Genomic DNA, 22,658 nt, shown 5'->3' on the forward strand with positions numbered 1-22,658 from the left:
TATTTTATTGCAATCTACCGTCTTCTTTTTTTGGTTTCTATGGTTGATTTTTGCAATCTATTAGGTTTTTTTTTTTTATCTGGGTTCTTTTGCAATCTTCAAATGGCTTGTGTCCAGATGAAGGGCAGAAGACGAAGAGGACGGAGAAGAAGAACAGACAAAAATAATGGAGATGTGCGTAAAAAGATGTGAGAGGAGAGAGAGTGTTTTTTTTTTTATGATTATAATAATCGTATGGATTGCTACAGTTGCAGCTGATGGTTTAAGGAACTATATAGGGAATTTGCTGTGAGACGTTTTTTGTGATTTTTTGGACATATTTTCAAAATTTAGGGAACAACTTTCCTTATAGAGAGTCTGCTGAAAATGCTCTTAGATGCCTTTTTGGTCTATGTGCTTTGCACTTCTATCAAATAACCTCGGTTTTAAAAACTGTGGGAAGTGGTACATGTAATTTTCTCATTCTCTGATTTAGTCTTTTCGTTTGTATTCCGTTCAAAATTTCACGGTATACAAAGTCAAAGCCATTCGACTTTTGAAACATCTCTCATGCCACATCATTCTTGCCACATCAACATTACTTAAAAATCTATAAAATATTTTTTTTCTAGAAAAAGCATTTCCCAAACCACATTGTTGGATATACTTCCTCACAAGAGCTTGAGCTTTATTTTTGAGTATCATACAACCAGATGGATGGCGTGACAGTAAAAAATCATTCTTTAGATCAATACAGGTAAAATAAAATAAAGTGTTGATTTAAAGATTGATTTTTACTGCCATTTCATTTAGTCTACTAAATAACATTAAAATTTTTTTTTCCCAGAGAGACATAGGGTGAAAATTTCCAAAGGGGAATGGACGGGCCCATAAGAAATTTTGGGGCTCAATGTTAAATAAGGACGGACCCTGAGATAGTCCATGTGAATATTCTATGAAAATGCACGCGCCTGGCCCCATTCCTGGAGATGCAAGCGCAGCAACAGTGCGTTGGCTCTGTTCCAAATTTCCAATACAATAATTTGATATAATCCAGTTAGTAAACCGGAATTCTAACTACATAACAGCAAAAGGTCACGTTTCTTCTTCTCTTATTTGGTCATGTAAAGGGTCATGCTTCAAAGGATTAGATTTGGAAGTATCAAATTCTATCACACAAATATTGAATTCAGAAACAATAGTATAAGACAGTTTTATCATGAAACTATCCATGTTGAGAGAATATACACCTATCGTTTAAAAATATGTGCAGAATCAAAGGCAATTTCGGAGGGACAAGCCCTCCATTCCCACATTATCAAACTCTTAGCAGAGCCTCAGACCACTGTCCTGAACAGTTTGGCCAACATGTACTTCAAATGTGGGTGCACTTCACTTGCTGAGCAGGTTTTTGACGAAATGCCTGAGCGAGATACTGTGTCCTGGAACACCATGCTAAGTGGCTATCTTTCAACTGGGCATGCTTGGAATGCCTTTATATGGTTTAAAATAATGTTAGGTTGTGGTGTTGTGCCTGACCAATTTAGTCTAAACAGTGTGCTCAAAGCTTGTTTTATGAATGGTGAACTTTGTGGAGGAGTACAAGTTCATGGACTTATTGTCAAGCTTGGTCTATGCGACAATGCCTTTGTGGGCAATGGGCTTATTGAACTATATGATGAATTTGATTGCTTTGATGAGTCGGTGAATGTATTTGATGCATTGGTCTATAAGGATGTTGCTGTGATTAACACCATGATAAGGGTGTATGTGAAAATGGGGAATGTAGAGGAAGCTTTTGAAAAGTTCCGCTTGCTTTTCTCTGATACAAGGGGACCCATGCGAGCTACATTTGTTAACTTGTTGTGTGCAATAAGTGGATATGAGAGTTTGAAAGAAGGATTGCTTGTTCATGGTTTAATAATTAAGCTTGGGTTGGAAGGTCAGGGTGTTGTGGAGAACTCACTTGTTCGGATGTACTGTAGTTGTGGTGCCCTGGATGAAGCTTTTGACTCGCTTCTTTATCTTGGTAGCAAGAATGTCAAGTCATGGACCACTTTGATATCCCAGTTCACTATTCATGGATGCTTTCAAGAAGCCATGCATGTTTTTCAGTGGCTGCACCGTGATAATGTTGTAGCATTGGATGAATTCATGCTAGTATGCATTCTTAATGCATCAGCTGCATCTAAGTGCTTATGTTTGGGTACTCAGATACATTCCATCATCATAACAACTGGAATTGGGCTACATAAAGGTATTGGGTCTGCTTTAATGGACATGTATTCAAACTGTTTCTGTTTAGAAGATATGTACAAGGTGCTTCAACAAGTCGGTCGTAAATGTGATTTATTAACTTGGACAACAGTTATCTCTGGTAATGTTCACATTGGGTTACCCATCGAAGCTTTAAAGTACTTTTCCCAAATGCTAAATGAAGGCGTGAGACCAGATGCAGTTGTATGTGTCAGTCTTCTTACAGGATGTATTGATCTACAGACTATTGAACATGGTGAAATGGTACACGCTTATGTCACCAAGTCTGGAAATGGAACCAAAAGTTATGTTCAGACTGCTTTGATTTCGCTCTACGCCAACTTTGGATGCTTCAACAGTGCTGAAAAGATTCTTGCTAGGAGGATAGAGTATGATGTTGTTTCAGTGACAGCACTGATATCAGGTTATGCAAAATTTGGAAATGGTATACAAGCTTTATTTTGGTTTAGAAACGTGCTGAGGGAAGGTATTTCACCTAACAACTTCACTCTTGCAAGTGCTCTTATGGCTTCTACCAAATCAACAGCTATCTCAACTGGAAGGTCACTACACAACCTAATTATAAAAGTAGGACTGGAAGATGATAACTTTGTTGCTAGCAGTCTGATTGACATGTACTCCAAGTGTGGGGCCATAGAAGATGCTGTTCATTATTTCAGCAGGACACACCATCAAGATATTGTCGTATGGAATAGCCTGCTTGCAGGCCATGCTCATCATGGGAATGGAGAAGAAGTTTTGAAGGCGTTTGATAAGATGCAAATTTGTGGAATAAAGCCTGACAGGATCACATTTCTTTCAGTCCTTTCCGGCTGCAGCCATGGAGCGCTTACGGACAAGGTGATGGAATATTTCTGTATGATGCGTGATGCTTATGGAATCAGTCCTATGGTGGAGCATTATGCTTGTGTTATAGATTCTCTTGGGCGTGCTGGATTATTTAAGAAGGCAGTCAAATTTATAGAGACATTGAGTTTTATTCCCTGCATGCTAATTTTAAGGTCATTACTCAGTTCTTGTATTCTTCATGGATGCATTCGTCTTGGCTTAGCTGTTGTAGCAAAGATGATAGTGCTAGGTGGAGATGAAGTTGCAACTTATGCATTGCTTTCGAAATTATGTGCTGCTGATGAGAGATGGGGTGATACACTAAAAGCAAGGGAGATAATGAAGAAGAATTTAGGGCAACCGAAGAAGGTTGGCACCAGCTGGATTGAGAGCACAAGCGTTCCATCTTAACTCTATGGCTGCATTCTTGAAATGAAGAATTATATCTTCATACGGGAGGCATTGAGGTATGACTTATTTCTGCGCCATCTAGTATGCTTTGATATGCAGCATTTGCATAATCTGAAATGGAGAAATGCCGTAGCCTGCCTAGCTATTGCCTGCTATTCAGCCACATAAAAAACTTTTTTCGATTAATCTGTTGGAGCATATATGAAAGGTTGGCGATCTTGTTCTGGTAAAATGGTGAGTACTTGATTGATTTATTTCTCATATTTAATTTCTGGCCCTTACATTCACTGTTGAAATTCAAGCGTATAATGACAATGATCTTCACTTCTAACAATCATATAATACAGCGGGGCTTGATTTAGTAAGCCCCTCCATTTCTTATGCAACTGTGTTTAGAGTTGATGATTTGGTGGGTGCCAATAATTGATTCTTGCATTTCTTGACTATATGTGTTGTGTATCTGCGTGTGTGTGTGAAGAGTTGTAATGTTCCTAATCATGCCCAGAATTTTGTCTGAATCGCAACCATTTATTTGTAGACATGATTGGCGTCTACAAATACTTCTGTACACCTGCCAAAAACTCATTCTAAAGCTAGTTCAATCCTAACTTGAAACGGGCTATTCTATCTAGCTCTTCATTCTTCTCTTATAGCCTGTTTTGACCCAATAAACATTGGAATTTGACAATTTTCATTAAATCATTTTGAGTCAGCTTTCCAACACCACCAAGTTTGTCTTCATCTTATTTCGGAATCAAAAGTCGAGATTATTTTACTCCGATTAGGTCAATGTTATGTTTTGGATCAACTTTTTCACCGACTTAATCCTAAACCTAAAACTTACAGCCAAACATGTTTTGACAATAATTTTTTCAACACTAAACCCCTAACATCATCCGTCACACTATAGAATAGAGGAGTTCTAGCGGGCTGTACATTTGGACAACTTAAGGGTCAGTTGTCAAAGGGGGACAACATGCATCAGCAGTGGGATGCAACCAGTGCATGTGTCGTATAAAGTGCAGAATTCGTGAGCCCATACTTGCACGCTTCTTCCCACCCACTGGCAACTGAGCTTCAGTCGCCTTAGCTAGTGGATGATCAATGCTAAGCACTCCTTTCACCATAAGCTTTAGTAAAAAACACATGTAAGTAGTAAAACCATTATTCCTTTATATGAAGGCATCCATTTTAACCATTGCTTTGTTTTAAATATGTTCTTTTCTTTTTTCTATATCTTTTTTGGCACGTGTACAGAAGTATTCAATGATATCACGTGATGAACAAACTGTAACCACCGCCATTAATACAGTAAGACATGAGAATCTTCTTCTCCACATCTCAAAAACGGCTGTAACATTTACTCTGTTTCTTGATCACGTGGACAGGTGGATGCTGCTGCTGCTGCGGCTGCATGATATGATCCTTCTAGTTTTGATTTCGGGCAAAAGCTACTTATTCCTGACAGTTTCTTTGTCTGCTCTATGCGAACAACTTGTAAGAGATCTATACACAATAATTTTATTACGTTTTAATTCTCTGCATGTGTAGTTTCAGAGAATGCAGGAAAATAAATAATAGAAAAATTGATTTAAATGGTCAATTAGCATTTGGTGAACTGTTAATGTTTTGTTTGTATTTGGAATTTATTTTTAATTAATCATCTTGGGGCGTAGTTGAACGAAATATATTAATTTCTGTAGAGTTTGGTCAACATCCCTGAATTCATGCTTCAGCTCTCTACATTATTGAGATACGGGCTTTATGGGTATCAATAAACCTTGACTATTGACTGGTATGTGACCGGTGGAGAAATAAATATGGGTAAAGAAAAAGTGAACTACTTCGGGATCCGAATCTCTAATAATTTTGTTCTAATATTTCGGTCAATAAATATGAGAGATTTGATCCTATGACGAGTAAGGATAAAGATCTCATACAATTTTAAATAAATTATAGATTGTCAAATTATGTGAATTCATACCCTTTTTTGTATCAAACGGCTTGAAAAATGCCACCTATTAAAAATGTGATATGTTACTAATGAGATGTTTTCATCAGGACCATGTTCTTGCGCTTTATGTTATAGAAAAACTTTAAATCAAAAACTACTTCTTAGAGCATGTTTGAGATTGTATTCGAGAAATATAACTTTTAAGTAAAAAAAAAAAAGCTTTTGTGGGCCATTTTTAGAGCATGTTTGAAATTGCGTTTGAAAAATAGAGCTTTTAAATCAAAAAGAGCTTTTGGGCAATAGTTTTATTTTTTAGCTTTTGTCAAAAGAGCTTTTTGGCAATTTTTAAGTTTTTTGAACCCTTAAAAACACTTTTAATTTTTTTACCAAACGAATACGTTTTCTTCAAACAGGTTTTTTGAGTGTTAACAACACTTTTAAGCTCCTCAAACACAATCCCAAATAGGTCCTTAAGCTTTTTGGACTTTTAAAAGCGCTTTTAATTTATTTTATCAAATATGTACTTTTTTCTTCAAATGAATTTTTTTGAATATTAAATGTACTTTTAGGTCTCTCAAATACACACTCAAAAGTTAAAAAAAAAAAAAAAAAAAAAAAAGCTTTTTTTAAGGAAGATCTGTCTCATTTTTTAAGTTGTTGGATACAAAAAAAGACATGAATTTACATAATTTTAAAATTTATATTTTCTCCCAAATTATAAAATATCTTCATCCGTACGAGCAATGGGGCGGGTTACAATCGGGTTAGGTTAGGAAAACCCCACCCAAAGCTTCCAGAAATTGGATCAATAATAGATTAATGGGTCGGTAGTGACCAATGGGTATCAATCAATTATTATATGGGACGTTGATCGATGCAGACATATATAAATGAGAGAGCGCCCATGCATGTGATGAGTCAGCAATACAAACATTTGGTTTAGGAATATGTCAATTTATGATATTAAAGTTTTGAAAGAAACTACTCAACTTTTTTAGATAAATCAAAAATTAAATAAAAAGTTATGGAAATCAAAGGTATCCATCCATCCATCTGGGGCATGCATCACCTCATTTAATTACTATGTATCGTTATTATGAAGGAAAAACATACGTGTTAAATTCATCAAATCAAATTGAAAACTAAGATTTTTAAAGTCAAAAAGAAAGAAAGTGATCATAATTTCTTATAATTTTCTACCATACTTTTAAGAAATTTGGATAGAAAATAGGGTTAATAACTTTTTTGGTACCTAGATTTTGAAGTTTTTTAATTTTATTCTTACGTTTTAAAACATGACAAAACTAGTACCTCAAATTTTTTTTTTTAAAAAGCCGAATCACCACCTCCAATTTAAAAAATTCAATGGGGATGGCTGAACCACTCCTAATGGCCAAAAAAGGGTGGCCGAAACCACCCCCATGGCCCTAGAGGGTGGTTCGGCCACCCCTTTTTGGCCCTTGGAGGTGGTTCGGCCATTCCCATAGAATTTTTCAACTGAAGGTGGTGATTCAGTTTTTTTCAAAATCTGAGGTACTAGTTTTGTAATGTTTTAAAACCTAGGAGAAAAATTAAAAAACTTCCAAACTCAAATACCAAAAAAATTATTAACCCTAAAAAATAAGAGATGACGTATAGGGCTATGGCGCCCGAGCACGTGGGCCCTATAGATCATGACATATTTCTCTTATGAGAAATGCTAGAATATTTATTATATATTATATTGTAGACACACCTATAAAGTAGGTATTAATTATTTTTTTTTCAAAATTTTTTATTTTTGGTTTGGTAGGAAATGTATTGCATACCGTAAGATGCTAACAACAAGATTTTGATAATATCATCATCAAATAAATGATTATTTTTCTTATTAATTATTTTTTCTTCTCTACTTTTTCAATTGGCTCAACTGCCAAACCAACCAAAAAGGAGCGAAATTTGATTCCAATTCTTCAGAGAATGAATATTAATTCGATTTCTATGCTCAGTTCCTAGCCAAAAAATGACAACAATGTTTAGCAATATATAATTTATTCCACCCTGGTCATGTATATCCTCAAGGGTTTGAGGGCTTTGTAAAGATGATTAATTTTTATCTCAGTCTGCTAATGGTAGAATACAGAAATTTTCAATTCAATGCTATAAGAGGTGAAATTTAGGCCCCGATGGCTCACAATACATAATTGGGCAGTAAATTATGCAGCAAATAAATATTTCAAACTACTAGAAAGTATAAATGACACAAATTTCTGTCCAAGTATAAAAGTATTTAGGGCAATCAAACCCAGAAAATCAATACTAAGATTCAAATATATGCAAAACACTTGCAACCATTTGTAATGGTTTAGACATTATGTATGCAGATAAGTTCCCTACTTTCTGTAGCGATGTGGCGATGTAATGGTTTAGAAACTTTTGAAAATCAACCTTAAAACCTAAAGTTGGTTTAAGCTTTACGTAATGATGTCCAAACAGGTAAATGAGACGTTCAAACATCCTTAGGATTTCAATACTTAAAATAGTTTCATGTCTAACATTTGCACACGCCTTAGCGCACGAAACTTTATGTTCGACAAATTCGTCTGGATATGTGTGGATGACCCATCGGATGAAACTTTTAGTTTCTCCAAATTGTCCAGATGGACCAGACACCTGTGAATGGGCCTACAGACGAAACTCACTATCTAAGCATTTCATTTGAACATCAGTGAACGAATCTACAAACAGAGCTTCTTGTACTTGATTTTATTAAGCAACCTTTAACCCAAATCATAAGTACATATCTGCAATTACCATGTATAATAGTGATGAATAATATGGAATCGAAAAGAAAGAGTCAAGGTGTCACGTTCACAGAGAGTGCGGCTATATTTTTTTATTTTTAATGATTCAGGGTTATAACATAACATATATATATAAGAAAATTTTAATTGTATGGATGTACTTTGAAAATCCCTAAAATACCTCGTATCATACCACTTCCCTGCAAACTTAATTATACCCATGGGCCAGTAGACTCACACTCTATGAACATCACTTCGTTCCGTTTACTTCGTCAACCACTGTCATTCTAATATTACTCTCTATACCTGAAAGAATATGAACTACTAAATTCAACAATATCTATCCAAACAACAAGTAATAAAATCATTTATTTTAAACACCGAATAAGACAATAAAAAAACCTAACAAATGCCTTCATTCTTTTTGTAGGTCAAGCCATGCAAGAAGTTCAAGTTATTAAAATGGTTTCAACAAAAATCTAGGCAAAAAATGTGTGATCAAGGTGGTGGAGTTGCTGGAGTAGGAGAAAGACGGGACATTCTCAGTTGTACATACCTTTGAACTTCCTTCAAACCGACACATTGTCATTTCTATTTCTAGGTGGACAAGGAACAACCTCGGCTGTCAGCCTTTGCACCTCAATAAAAATATACAAAATAATAATAATAACAACAACAAAAAAGTTGTGCACCTGTTGGTAATGGAAGGAAACAAGTAGGTGATGGAGATTTCTGGAGCCCCCACAGTCACACATATCTATTGAGAATTTCTCAAGTTGCATGGCGAACGGCACCAAGAAGCAGACAAAGACATTTGTTTTGTTGCAATTGAATTTTCTTGGTATTTGACGAGTAGAGGAACTCTCGTGGTAATGGTATATAACGTATTAAACTAAATTAATTAACATATTTTACCAAATCAATTGATGAATAATATATTCATGAAAACTTTTTCTTTGAAAAAGGGGGCACGACGACTGGTCCTCCTCTTCTTGTTTTCTTTTCGGCAACACATGCATTTATAGTTGAGAGATTTCAAATACCCAAATACATTTTAAACATAATTTACGTGATTTTTCATTAATAATATAAAAGGTTTAACAGTTTAGTTGTAATGATTTGAAAAATATATGGTTGATATTGACTCAATTGAAACTTTATGATTTATTTATGTAAGGGTCTGGCAAATGATCTAATTTTCCCACAAACTCCACACCACACGTCGTTTTCAAGTTTACAGTAGTTATCCTCAACACTTGCAGTAAAAAAAATAAAAAAATAATATATATATATATAGAGAGAGAGAGAGAGAGGGGGATGAAAAGTCTACAAACTTGAAACCTGAGAGACAGAAAAGCATTAAATGGGGCTCTCAAGATCAGTTGGGCTTGTTGTTGTTCATCGGTCACTGTTAATTTATCTTTTTTGTCTAAGCCACAGTCGCAGCTTTGTCCAGCAATTACTATTATTTATTCTATTGCATTTAAAACTAGCAACAGCTTCTTTGTTGTGTTACTTGTGTATCTCTCCCTCTCACCTCTTCTCTCTCTCTCTCTCTCTTTCTCTCAACACGTCTCTCATATTTGGCACAAGAGAGTGAGAATACAATGCCTAAAGACGCTTCATTTTCCTGAAAATTCTATATATATATTTTTTTATTGATATTTTCTGTCGAAGTTGACTGAAGGAGTTCTGGGTTTTGTCTGAAGCAAGTTTTGGAATAATGGGTAATCGTTTTATTTGCATGACAAAGAAGGAGGTTAAAGAAAATGGATCCAAGAGCAAGAGAATGGGACGATCTCAGAGGAAACTGCTGGCCGAGGAGGATTTCTTGCACAGGCAGGCTTTGTCTATGGCTCTTCATCAGCAACAGTTGTCTCAGAGGTTCGACGGATCCATGTCGCGGCGAATTGGGTCCACGAGCTCTAGGAGGCGCAATCTCCCTGACGACCCATTGTCTAATGGAAAGCAGGTAGAACTCAATTTGACTGAAGCCCAAAATTAAAACACTCGCTTTTGCTTCTTTCTTTCTTCTTTCTTTTTTTTGTTTTTTTTGTGCGTGTATTTCTTTGTGCAATCATTGTGTTAATCACGATTTTTGGATGCCTGGATCTGTAAGCAAAAGTGGGTTTTCATGATTAAGATCTGTAAGCTACGGGTTAAAGTGAAAAAGTGCTTAATTATGCCTTGAGACAGTAGCAGTCAATGGTCAAGAAGGAAAAAAAAATGTAGATGTTGGAAAAGGCAAAAGAAAAGAAGGTCTTGATCTATTATTCATTTGAAAACTCAAAAAGTGGATAGTTGCAATTTTTTAATACCAAGCCTGTCTTCTTAGCTTTAATATACTCATTTTTACCCAGAAGAGAAGTGTTGTTCGAAGATTCGCCTTTTCTTATGATCCATACACTTTAGTGGTCCGAGAAACTTGGTAAAGTGGTCAGAATTCCAGTTTATGTAATTTAAAAGTTGTTAATATCGTAGAATAAGAAGTGTGCTGAAGCCGTGGAGGGAAGTAGAAACAATAATTGAGGTTTTGTAAATCCTGACGTGTGAATCCTATGGCTATGCATAATTGTTATTCCAACTACCAATATGAAAAATTCTGCAACAGGAATATTAGAAAAGCTGTTGCTGTAGGGCAAAACAGGATTTTGATTTGTGTCTGGAGCTGATAAAACTTGTAATACTTATATTAAAGCCAACAACTCTCTTGTGACAGGAGATGGTGGAATCACCATTAGTCATGGTCATGCTTGCATCCATTTGCTTTTGTGTCTGGTTTTGCTGATGATATCGTAGAATATTGTTTTTGAAAGTGTTTCTTAATATAGGTGTATTTTCTTGTTGAATGTGTTATCCTTGACCAGGTCTGTGGATTATGGATTATAACTTGGTTATTGTTACAAATTTTTTTGATTTTAAATGCTGGACCTGTTATGTTTACCCCATTTATGCATCGTATTGCCCCCCAAAGCACTTTTAGTCTTGTTGATTATTATACAGGCTTGTCTATTATTGCTCCTCCATTTCCTTGTTCTGCCCCCCAGTAGCGGCGGGCTCTCTCTCTTGCCCCAACAGTTAAATATGGAAGTGCTATCCTTTACAGGTACAAGAGTTTCTGGAAAACGTTAAAACAAAGAAATTTGTTCTAATACATGGAGAAGGCTTTGGAGCATGGTGTTGGTATAAAACTATTGCTTCCCTGGAGGAGTCTGGATTGCTTCCCACTGCCTTAGATCTCACGGGTTCTGGTATTCATCTTGCGGATACAAATACTGTTGCTACACTTGCAGAGTATTCAAAGCCATTGATTGATTTTCTACAGAACCTTCCCGAGGATGAAAAGGTTAAAAGATACATATAATTATACTGTGATTTTATCATCTTGAAGCACTTTTCTTGCGTGTATTTTGCCAAATTTCCTTACCTGTGTAGCCCTTTACAGGTGATTCTGGTTGGTCATAGTAGTGGAGGTGCATGCATTTCTTATGCATTGGAACATTTTCCACAGAAGATATCAAAAGCTATTTTTCTTTGTGCTACAATGGTATCTAATGGCCAGAGGCCTTTTGATGTGTTTGCTGAAGAGGTATGTAATTAATGTAATCAACAAATTATGTTTTAGTGGAAGAAAGAGTTAAATCTTTAGAATTGTTGATCGTGTAACAAAACTATGATGACTCAAACCTCTGCCACCACTTATGATCCCATATAATTTATATGAATTCTGTCATCTGAATTTGTCTGACAAATTTACCAAATTTTTGAGATCATAAGCTTTTGTTTGTTATATGTATGTATACATACATGTAGATTTAGATGTGCAGCCCACTTTCATACTCATAATTCATGGGTATTTCTTCTTATTTATGAAGAGTTATTCTGTCAAATGCATAACACTATACAGTTCCATCTTTTTATGGTATTATGAGATGCAATGTTTTCATCCACTCAATATTGATTTGGTTAAGAAATTGAAATCAAATCCCTGCCTCTCAGACAAACATCCCTTAAGGTCTCAGTTTATTCCATAAACTGCAATAAATAAAACTATATCAAAAGGATCTCTCTCTCTCTCTCCCTCTCTCTCTTCACCAGCAGAGGCAGTTTATGTTTTTGGACTAGTATTTTTTTTTTAATAAGTAATTTTTTAACCCAAGAGGGAGGGAGAATAGGAGATTCGAACTAGTGAGCTCTACTTCGTAAGAGTGGTCTCGGCTGATTGAGTTACTCCTTGGAGTCAATTTTCTGAATAGTTAATCTGACACTGTTCTTTAAGCCAGGTATTATTGCTCTAACATGAGACTTTTGTGCTACAGCTCGGTTCTGCAGAATGTTTTATGCAAGAATCAAAGTTTTTGATTTATGGGAATGGAAAGGACAAACCTCCTACAGGATTCATGTTTGAGAAAGAGCAAATGAAAGGGTTGTATTTCAATCAGTCCCCAACAAAGGTATGGTACATTTCAAACATAGGTTAATATTTACTAATTTTACCATTTTTAGACTACATGTTCTCTCCATGCTTATAATGTATGCCGAATTTCATATTAATTGAATCTCATTTACTATCCAATCCAGAAAAGCATTAGTATATCCCAAAAATATAGAAAATTGAAGAGGGCTTTTAATCTCTAATTATCTTGATATTTGATTACAATGATGTGTACAGGAAAAACATATAATCAACGGTGAGTTTGACGAAATCTAAGTGTGTGTGTGTATATATATATATATATCAATGTTTTCACCATAGAAAGCTCCAGATTCACACAATTTTGTAAGGACTTCATAAAATACTAAATGCCAAGGAATTCTCTTCTTATTGTACAAGAAGTCTGCGTATGCTTGTTTAACTAATTTAAGACAGCTACATAGTGTTAAATTTCCAGCTGCTTCTAATCTCTCAGGGTTAGAATTACTCTTATGATGACCATTAAAAAAAAAAAAAAATTATTACCATCATTGTTTTGTTGCTGTGACTTTGCTTTAACATTTCACTCGGCATGTATACAAATGTATTTTATCAAAGATGAAAGTGAGAAATATGTTTTGATAAATTTGGCCCCATTTTGTTGTTTCGTAAGTTTCATTCTTACTCTTTATAATAAGCAATGCAATGTGATTGACTCCAGGATGTTGCTTTGGCCATGGTTTCGATGAGATCCACCCCGCTTGGTCCGATCATGGAGAAGCTATCATTGACCCCGGAAAATTACGGAACTGCCCGGCGATTCTACATTCAGACATTGGATGATCGTGCACTTTCACCGGACGTCCAAGAGAAGCTAGTAAGAGAAAACCCACCAGAAGGAGTTTTCAAAATTAAAGGCAGCGACCACTGCCCCTTCTTCTCCAAGCCACAGTCACTGCACAAAATTTTTGTTGAAATCGCTCAAATTCCGTAGCTTGATTATTAGGAAATGTTCCTTCTTTTTTTCTTCCTCCCCACCATTTTCCTTTCTTACAAAATGCAAAAGGTAGTTGATTAATTACATGGCTTTACAATTGGAAAGTCGTTGTATGTAGAACACGGAGGCCCTGGCCCTGTTCGCTGCTATTTCTACTTTACCATTTGAAACATGGATAGATGAAAGAAATGTATTGACTTATATTCTCTTGCTAATAGGAATTTCATGGTAAATGCAGTTCTATGAGATAGTTGTGAAATAAAAAAAACATCTAAATTCAATTCCGTATTTCCATACCAAAATGAGTCAATAACAACTTTCACAATCATATGATATACATAAAGGTGAAGACATGATCTACTTTCTGCCTCCATGCTTTCATTTCAAGATTCTTACTTCAGAATATTGAAAATACAAATTGGCTACCTTAAAGTGATATAATCAACAAAAGCAAATCCTCTCTCAAACTTGGGTATCTCGTCACTTGCATACTTTTTAACTCTGAATTCAACAGATTTGAGCATGCTGCATCAGTGCATCTCCTTGTTGGGCACAAATCAGATCACCTTACCAAAAGAAATTTCCACAAGCGTAATTTTCTACACTCGAAGAAATTGTCATGGTCAGATGGTATCCCACGTCTAAAAACTTTTCAACTCAATATCCAAACGCATGTACATGCACATACCCTACCCCCTTTGGCACAACCACAAAATCATCTCTGTGTTGTTGTCTTGTCTGTACGATGTCTTCAATGGAGGCCTTAGCCATAGTCCTTGGACAATTGACGAATTATTGATGTTACTGAATGCCATACCTGTTTCACAAAGTACAAAACCATCAGGCTCTAATCCAACACGCAATCACTATGATCAGTGTTTAAACTACACAAATAAATCATCTTAGACAGTTATAATTCATTATGCATTTGATCATATTTCTTCAAAATTATGTTCACAGCTTCTGTTTGAGATATTTAGACGAAGAAGGATCTTTCGAATGAGGGGGGATGTAAATAAATGGACTTACCGAATTTATGACATTCTAAGAGCCTGAAGAAGATTTCTGAACCCACACTAGTTTCTGTAAACACAAGCGGAAAAATTTAACTACTTAAAGTAATGAAGAAAACAATGTAGCTCATGATTTGGCACAAACTATCCGGACCTCATGAGCACCAAGGCCACTAACACCTCTTCTGGGAGATTTCCCCTCACTCATATTTAGAGAGCCATCATCCTTTAAAATATGGGCAGCTCCGCGACGACCAACATGCCTATGGGAACCTGGTGAAAATCAAAACATCAGCTAAGCAGAATGGCACAACTAGAATAGTTTTACTTAAAAGAAAGAAAGAAGGGCCAACAACACATCACGCCTTGAAAAAAAAACTAACCATTCTCGACAGAACTGTTACGTCCACTTGCTGGCGTTGTAACCTCTGCAGTCCTGCTTCCATGAGGCAAGTCTTTCATTTCTCCATGGGAAGCTGGATAACCAAAGGCAGATAGTGAGTTTCTTGTATTCCCAGCTAAATAAGTCTTAAATGCCGCATTCATGAATTGTTATGTCATGCAGATTAATGATTTGATACTAGAAACATGGTTCCCCAATATAGTTCCATAATTTACTGCACACACAGATCCATGCACAGTAACAGTGGTACCTTCAACCAAATCAGATAGTGATCGAGTAGAGTGCGACACGGATGATGACAAGTGCTCATCAATAGCATGTGAAACATCAGATCGATGAAGAGGAGTCCAAACACGGTCAGGTCTATCCCTATTTCTTGTACGTTTTTCTTGTTTCTCACTGACATTACCCAAACCTTGCAGGTCCTTTTTTGTAAATTTATCGTCTGGAGTCCGTTTTGGATCCCCTTTAGAACCAAATGAGTTTGATTCATTTTTAGAGGCAGGACCATTCGAACCCAATCGAGCATTGACAGGCCGTGATGGTCGCTTGCCAGTTTCTGAGCTCAAGATTTGAATTTTCTGCTGAGGCTGGACTGCTGTTGAAGATTGACTTTGATGAGCATCATTATTTAAAAGTATGCTTCTGATAAGCCTCCCACCAGCCTCACGCCTCTGATTCTCTCTTTGAGCAGTTGAAGCAGGAGAATTACCAGCTGGTGGTGTTACACCCTGCTGTTGTAACAAGCCCTCAGGAATCTGGGAAGTGTCATAAATCCATAAAAATATACATGCAGATTATTAAAATGATCAGCAATAATAAATCAAACAAAGCTTTGTACAACGTGAAACATGGTGGTCAAATTGTAAAAGAAATTTAAAACATGGCAGATGATCAAAATAATGAAGTAGGAAGGAAGAAAAACGTAGAGAGAAAACTTAAAATGACATACTCCTCGCTCTTTCCCTTTTAGAAGCAGAATCTTCTTTCCAGAATCCGCAGTCACAGGGATTCCAGAAACAGAACCTTCAATGCCACGGACTGCAAATCCAGGAATCGTATGAGGAATACAACAGAAACAAATCATACAGGCTAGAAAGATTTATCATTGGCAAGAAAAGGAAAAACTTACCTGATTCATTTACAGATGTTTTTTTTCCACTTGAAGTAGCTGGTTGATCCTCTCGCCTAGCCACTACAATGAAAGTTGACTTGTTCTTTTGAGTAGTAGTCTTGGCACTTTCCTTCAAAATATACTGTCATTCAAACAGAAATTGTCAGCACGTAGCCTTGTCTTTCACTTCAAGAACAAAAACTGTAAATGTACAGAGGACCATGAATGCATTGGCAAACATAAGGACAGCAACCACAAAGAAGAAAATAACTAGCACAGCCACTAGAAACCGACAGTTGCTAAACAAGAAGGGGGCAGATGAATGATGAGATTTATCAAATATAAAAATCTCATTGATTTGTCCCAAATGTATTTGTTGGTAAAACTTCCAATAAAGAGAGGAAGCTTCTAACCTAAAGTATTTCGAGCTAACTTAAACCAGAAATGGTGTCATCAAGCTCAGAAGTATGCAGAGAACATACAAGATAGAAAATAAACATATTATTGAATAACAAAAAAAAACTTGATTACAGAATAACAAAAATAAGACAAAACACACACACACACACACACACACACACACACAGACACGATTTGCTTCTTTTTACAAGAGGTAGTGACCAAAGCAGAGCATCCCATCCTAATGAGAGGCAACACCTAAAAACTTTCTTCCCCCATCTTCTTCATCTTTCTTTCTCTTATTTTTCTACTGTTTTTTTACTTAAAAAAGATCCTCCATATTGACATCATTCTCTTACAACTTGATTCTTAACCCAAGCCTAGTTTTAGCTCTTCATAATTTTCAGTCAAAAAAAGCACAATTTACTAGTCTAAGAAGCTCTCCAGCATCACTTCATGTCTTACCTGGCATTAATTCCAGTATAAGACCTTAGCTTACGAAAAGATTGCAATATGCAGCATGAAGGCTCAAAAAGGAAGACTTGCCTAATGCTAAAGGAGATTGAATGTTTTTGGTCCTAACAAGAGAGAATAGAACCTAAAAATCAAATGAAGGAATAGAAGGCAATGAAAACATTTGCAACCAAAGGACTGTACTCAGGATGCTGACACCAGTACTTCTGTTACTGTTAAAAGCACGCAGCAAGCTACTATTTTCCTGGAAATGCTACTAGAGAATAAGCATACTCGAGCATCCCAAGACATTGTGGAGAGAGGCTGTGCTGGAATCTAGTAGGAGGAATATCTGAGGAGGATCCTTGGGGGGTATCACCACGAAAGCTCAGGTTGATGTCCTGACATGAATGATACTACTTGCCCAACTCCCCTCCCCCCCTCTCTCTCTCTCTCTCTCATCTCCACATACACTATGAATCAAGAATAACTAATAAAAGTTTGGGTAAGAAATACAGCTTCTCCTTCTATTTCAGTACATATTGAACCGAATTTGGGAACAATACCAACAAATCAGCTGCACATGCAGTGACAAAAGTAACAAACACAATACAACAAGAAGCAAAGTGAAAAATTTCTATGAATATTAAAGAAAAATCTGAATATCAAAATTGACGATTTTAACCTTTTTCACACAAATAAACTAAGAATATACGGAAAATGAGTACATGATTGAGGGGCATACCTTTTTCTTCTCAGAACCTCGTTTGGTACCAGATGAGCCAGGCTTGCCTGGGGATGCAGCCCCAGCTCTTCTCCTTATCTTCCCAACAACTGATGACCCCTATCATTGATCACAAAATCCAATCCACGACATGAGCTTATATGTTCAAAATTATCAAAAAAAATAAAATCTACTTTATCAACTAAAAAAAAGGCACCTATATTTCTTCTCCACCCTAAGCAAATCAGTACCTGCACTACACTCCTAATAATAATGTTTAATTTGGCTGTGTACAAAAGCAAAAAAAAAACAAACAAGAAAAAAAAAAAAAAAAACCAGAACAATCTCTTCAAAACTTTCGTAGCTTATTTCGCGTAAAAGCAAGATTTTTCCAACTTACCAGCTAACAACGTGATGGGCCAAACAAACCGGTTACTCGTACAAGTAAAAAAATGAACACAACTATAAAATTCAAAGCAGCCTCTAATTAGTCCGTATGTACTGAAAATGAAATTTTCTCTCTTTTTTTTAAGCATATTTCAAACCCAACAGCTCATAAAGCAGAAGTCGTAAGTTCGAATCTCTCCTTCCCCCTTCCCCTTGTACCCAATTACTTCTTAAAAAAAAAAAAAAACATATTTCACAAAGGAGATCTCAAAAGAAACAGAAATTTTTTGACAAGGAAAATAAATTCAATGTATCTAAAAAGCACATGGTTAAGTTAATAAGATGGAGGCGTGACACCAAAAGTAGTAATGTTCCTTTATTTTCAGGGGGCCACATGGAATGCATGCGTACACAGAAGTCTTCCATATTTGTTATATTCTTCCTATGACCAAACTTCCAAGCCATAATAAACTCAACAACATTACTACCAACTTTTTGCATTGTAGACAGTGTTACGAGTACAAAAGTTCCCAAGATCAATCTATTCTTTCTTTATTTCTTGCTTCTTCTTTTTTATTACCTTTCCTTTTCAGTTAACTAATAACTCGAAAGAACCTTTTTACCACAAATTAAATATGATTCACTCTAATTCAACTATAAATTTAACAACCAATGTATCAATACTTTCTTTTTCTTGTTTCAGAAACCAAAATAATTATAAACAAAATAGTAATCTAATCACATCACACACACATGTTCATTTGAACTATACAGCAACTAAACAACATTTTGCTTGAAGATAGTCAATTAATAAATAAAAAAACAGATACAAAAAAGGTAGAACACCATTACCTGGGCTCCACAATCAACAGCTCGTTTCTGACGAACATACTCCATAAGTGGTGTAACAATAGGAGGTTCTTTTGCAGTGCCTGGAGAAGAAGCACAGAGAAATTAATACATCCAAAACCAACAAACTTGTTCTAATATATCTCTTAAGTAAATAATTTGTGACCAAGTTTGTTTATGAGAAAAGTTATTCACGGAAAGTTTCTCCACAACACCTTGGACACAACCTTATGCGGCACCAAGGTGGCCTTTAAAAAAGAATCAAAGAGGGAACTCACATCATCAAATGAAATGGGCATCATGATGACCTTTAGAAAAGAAAATAGTGATCTCCGCTTCATAAGGCATGATTCCCAACTGATTAAGCTATCGCTTGGGGTCTATAATCCTATAATAAGTTGAATAAATAGGTAGAATGGAAATAAAAAGCCATAAAAAGAATAATAACACACCAGCTTGTTCTGCTTCTTTTCTTTCCAACTGTATTTCTGCACTAGGAAGATTCTCAGCGGGCTTTGCGATAATTTTGAGGAACTCTAAATAATCAGGATCTACTTTCATCAAAGAAAAGGTAATACATTACTAAAACTAGTAAACAAGCAACATAAGTCGTTCCATGCTAGTACAATATTTTCCAAGCAACATATTTTACTACCTTTATATATGGTTCCTTCACGGCTATCCTTCTTAGAAAATGGCTTTCGAACACGCTGTGAAGGTGCATATTCAACTACAATCTTATACTGAGCACCTGAGATTAATGACACAGTTTAAAACTTCACAAAAATACTTTTTATTCTAAAGTAAAATGAGCGTGACAGCCTACAAATGAGATGCACACGATCTACCTTTTACAATTATTAAATGTATCCATAATCAGATCAAGCATGATATTAGTCTTTCAAAGAAATGGTTGAGAACATACTAGTCACAGACCAAATCTTAATCAACGTTGAATTAGTCAATATGACCATTGGTTTTCATATATGCAATGAGATTCACTGAAGCAATCCACTAGAACTAAAGAAAACTGCAGTTGTTTGCAAACTTGTCAAAGTAAAGAGTAAGTTGTTTCATTGTTGGTTACCCTTCTCGTTAACAAACACATGTCCAGCAAAAAACTCAGCAAACTTGAAAACATCCTCAGGCCTCTTGAAGTCTATGTAGGCTCGAGAATACCTCTGATGCTTCTGGCTGCAATTAGTTCAGGAAAAAGCTCTTTCAGTTAGAAAACTTATTAATCCATGTTTGCTTGCCTAGAAAACAGAAGAAAAAAAAGAAGAGTAATCCCTAGATCCTAATTGATTTTTAAGTGATGAAAAACTTCACTGCAATTAAGTCATTTGGTTAGTCTGAGCTCAGATAAGTGCTCATTCTAGTTTCCCAAGTCAAACAAATATTCATATTTTTAACATTCGACAATTTCGTTCCTTTTGTTCTTGATATGCTTTCAGCAACCAGGCATAGCAAGAAAGAAACCACTTTCCTAGTATGCATGTACATAATCTTCGATGCAAACAATTAGAAGTTCTTTTATCACTATAACTCAACACGACACGTAACCTCCTGACCAGCAAACAACTCTAGATCCCTATAGTACTTGACAGTCCACTTGTAATCTAGTTCATTTTGTCCTCTGTTTGATGCTATAAATCACAAATAATAACCATTGGTTGCATAAAATAAATGGGCGAGAGTTGGCTAATGTTCCTTAGTTTAGATTGGTTAGGTTCTCAGATATCAAACATGTTGGCTCGGCCTTTAATTATCTCATCTGAAAACCAATTGGTGTCCAGTGAGGAAAGCCAAAGCCTTTTATGACATTCGAAATCACATATCGCAAAGCATGTTCTAAGAGTCGTCCGCGTAAGGAGAACGACATTGTTGCACCTCAACAATCCCTCCCTCAACGTGACACTTTTGCGACTCAAACTCATGACCCTAACTCTGATACCATTTGTTGGATCGGGCCTTTGACCATCTCATTTAAAAACCAATTGGTGTCCAGTGAGGGAAGCCAAAGCCTTTTATGGCATTCAAAATCACACCCCGTAAGACATGTTTTAAGAGTCGTCAAAGTGAACGAAGTGGCACTGTTGCACCTTAACAAAACCATTTAGTAGATCCAAGCTCAAGATTGGTATGTTTGTTAATGTGTTTTGGCCCTTGGGAAGTGTTTTTTGTTTTTAGTTTGAAAAAGTGTTATGATAGAAATAAAGGTGAAAACTGTTTTTGTGTTTATAAGAGTGTTTTGTGTTTCGAGTTTCAAGTTGTTTTTTGTCTTCCAGAACAGAAAGACAAAAAACAAAAATTACAAATGTTTTTGTTTAAGATGATTCTGATACACAATGTAATCAAATTTTATTATCTCTATTAACAGTCTAAAACAGGTCAGAATATCGTCATAAAGATGTGAGATTAAATTGAAAATGTATCAAAATAAGTTCAGTTTTCATAATCTTCATATATTAAAATGAGAACTTGGGTTGATGGGTCTTCACCTTCCATCTTACTACTTATATGAGTTCTTCTTGTTTTTTCTTTAAGCAACCTAACAAACTTTACCTATTGAACCTCCCCCATTATAAATCATAATCTCCCATATCATTTTGGTTTGTAGAGGAAAAACAAAATATCGATTAATCAAATAACTATACTACACTTAAAATTAAGCGGCCTTTCCGATTCTAAGAAGCCAAACCACAACAAACCCCATACTCAAAATATCAGCTCCCTTTCCCCTCTAAGCTCTCGCACGAATCATACAAAACGTTGGCCAAGAACTTAATTAAATTTACTTTGATCGGTTGATTGAAGCTATAACTATCACGCAACACATCACCTTTTATAATATGATATACAAAAATAAGCTACCAAAACGGACTTTAAACCTATACAACTTTAAGCACCGTTTGGTCGGTCAACATTTTGCAAGTGCTTTTTTCTTGCTTTGAGAGCAAGAAACCAAACGCAATTTATGCTATAAGAATTCAGAAGGAAACACTGCAAAATCTCTACCCAACCAAACACATTCAAATCATTCACCCAAAAAGAAAAAAAAAAATTCGGGGCTACCAAATAGAGCGTAATCAAATACAAAATAGAAACGATACAATAATAATTGGACATAATGCTAAGAAAAAAAAAAAAGGGCATAACAAAACCTGTTTTTTCCGGGGCGGAAACAGAACCAGTTGTATCGGCCAGAGAATTTATCATCAATTTGAGGGAAGAAATCGGACTGCGTGAGAGACGGTGGGAGGTGCCGAATCACCACCTTGGTCCTCTCTAAAGGGTCTTTCATCGATTGCGGTGCAAAATCTCTCTGTTTCTCTCGCTCTCCTGACTCCCTCTAGCTGTTGCTTACCCTTGCTCTAGAAATTCACTTTAGGAAAGAAAATTTTCATAGTTCGAGAATTTTAAGGATTGGGTTTCGGTACAAGTTTGAGACTGAAGAGACACGATGGCATGGTGGCCGACGGACTAGCAAGGGCCGGGCGTGGGCCCATTATGTGGGAGGGTCTGTTGAAGGCTTGCAATGGCCCATGAGTGGTTGACCTTGGATTATTATTATTATTTTTTTTTTTGGGAACTGAATGCTTGGACCCGAATAAAAAGGTTATTAGATGGAGTATTAATGGTAAATACTATATTTTAATTTTATAATTGTTTA

General features: G+C 35.9%; 3 protein-coding genes across 6 annotated transcripts; 2 read left to right on the plus strand and 1 right to left on the minus strand.

The window, feature by feature from the left end:
* The first annotated feature begins 1,012 nt into the window (after nucleotides 1-1,012).
* Nucleotides 1,013-5,064, plus strand: LOC132182636 (pentatricopeptide repeat-containing protein At2g33680-like). Of its 2 annotated transcripts, none has more exons than XM_059595937.1 (2): nucleotides 1,013-3,729; nucleotides 4,884-5,064. In XM_059595937.1, the coding sequence occupies exon 1, from the start codon at nucleotides 1,114-1,116 to the stop codon at nucleotides 3,493-3,495; it is 2,382 nt and encodes a 793-aa protein (XP_059451920.1). In that variant the 5' UTR covers nucleotides 1,013-1,113; the 3' UTR covers nucleotides 3,496-3,729; nucleotides 4,884-5,064. The 2 variants fall into 2 exon arrangements, with proteins under 2 accessions (XP_059451920.1, XP_059451921.1); XM_059595938.1 differs by having other exon boundaries at nucleotides 1,013-3,551.
* A 4,501-nt stretch (nucleotides 5,065-9,565) lies between these two features.
* On the plus strand, nucleotides 9,566-13,889 carry LOC132180425 (putative methylesterase 14, chloroplastic). Its single transcript, XM_059593235.1, has 5 exons — nucleotides 9,566-10,204; nucleotides 11,339-11,578; nucleotides 11,678-11,821; nucleotides 12,552-12,686; nucleotides 13,368-13,889. Exons 1-5 carry the CDS (start codon nucleotides 9,956-9,958, stop codon nucleotides 13,638-13,640), a joined length of 1,041 nt encoding a protein of 346 aa, XP_059449218.1. The 5' UTR covers nucleotides 9,566-9,955; the 3' UTR covers nucleotides 13,641-13,889.
* A 26-nt stretch (nucleotides 13,890-13,915) lies between these two features.
* On the minus strand, nucleotides 13,916-22,405 carry LOC132180424 (regulator of nonsense transcripts UPF3). 3 transcript variants are annotated; one of them, XR_009440149.1, is made up of 14 exons: nucleotides 22,150-22,405; nucleotides 20,073-20,179; nucleotides 19,641-19,736; nucleotides 19,438-19,539; nucleotides 18,989-19,068; nucleotides 17,771-17,869; nucleotides 16,192-16,315; nucleotides 16,012-16,100; nucleotides 15,310-15,817; nucleotides 15,040-15,132; nucleotides 14,811-14,929; nucleotides 14,673-14,726; nucleotides 14,332-14,460; nucleotides 13,916-14,242 (listed from the first exon to the last, which is right to left on the minus strand). XR_009440149.1 is itself a non-coding variant. In XM_059593233.1 (13 exons), exons 1-12 carry the CDS (start codon nucleotides 22,287-22,289, stop codon nucleotides 14,688-14,690), a joined length of 1,593 nt encoding a protein of 530 aa, XP_059449216.1. In that variant the 5' UTR covers nucleotides 22,290-22,405; the 3' UTR covers nucleotides 13,916-14,460; nucleotides 14,673-14,687. The 3 variants fall into 3 exon arrangements, 2 of the variants coding, with proteins under 2 accessions (XP_059449216.1, XP_059449215.1); XM_059593233.1 differs by having other exon boundaries at nucleotides 13,916-14,460; nucleotides 19,438-19,536; XM_059593232.1 differs by having other exon boundaries at nucleotides 13,916-14,460.
* Between the last annotated feature and the right edge of the window lie 253 nt (nucleotides 22,406-22,658).

Source organism: Corylus avellana, chromosome ca5 (assembly GCF_901000735.1).
Source record: "Corylus avellana chromosome ca5, CavTom2PMs-1.0".
Taxonomy (NCBI): Eukaryota; Viridiplantae; Streptophyta; class Magnoliopsida; order Fagales; family Betulaceae; genus Corylus; species Corylus avellana.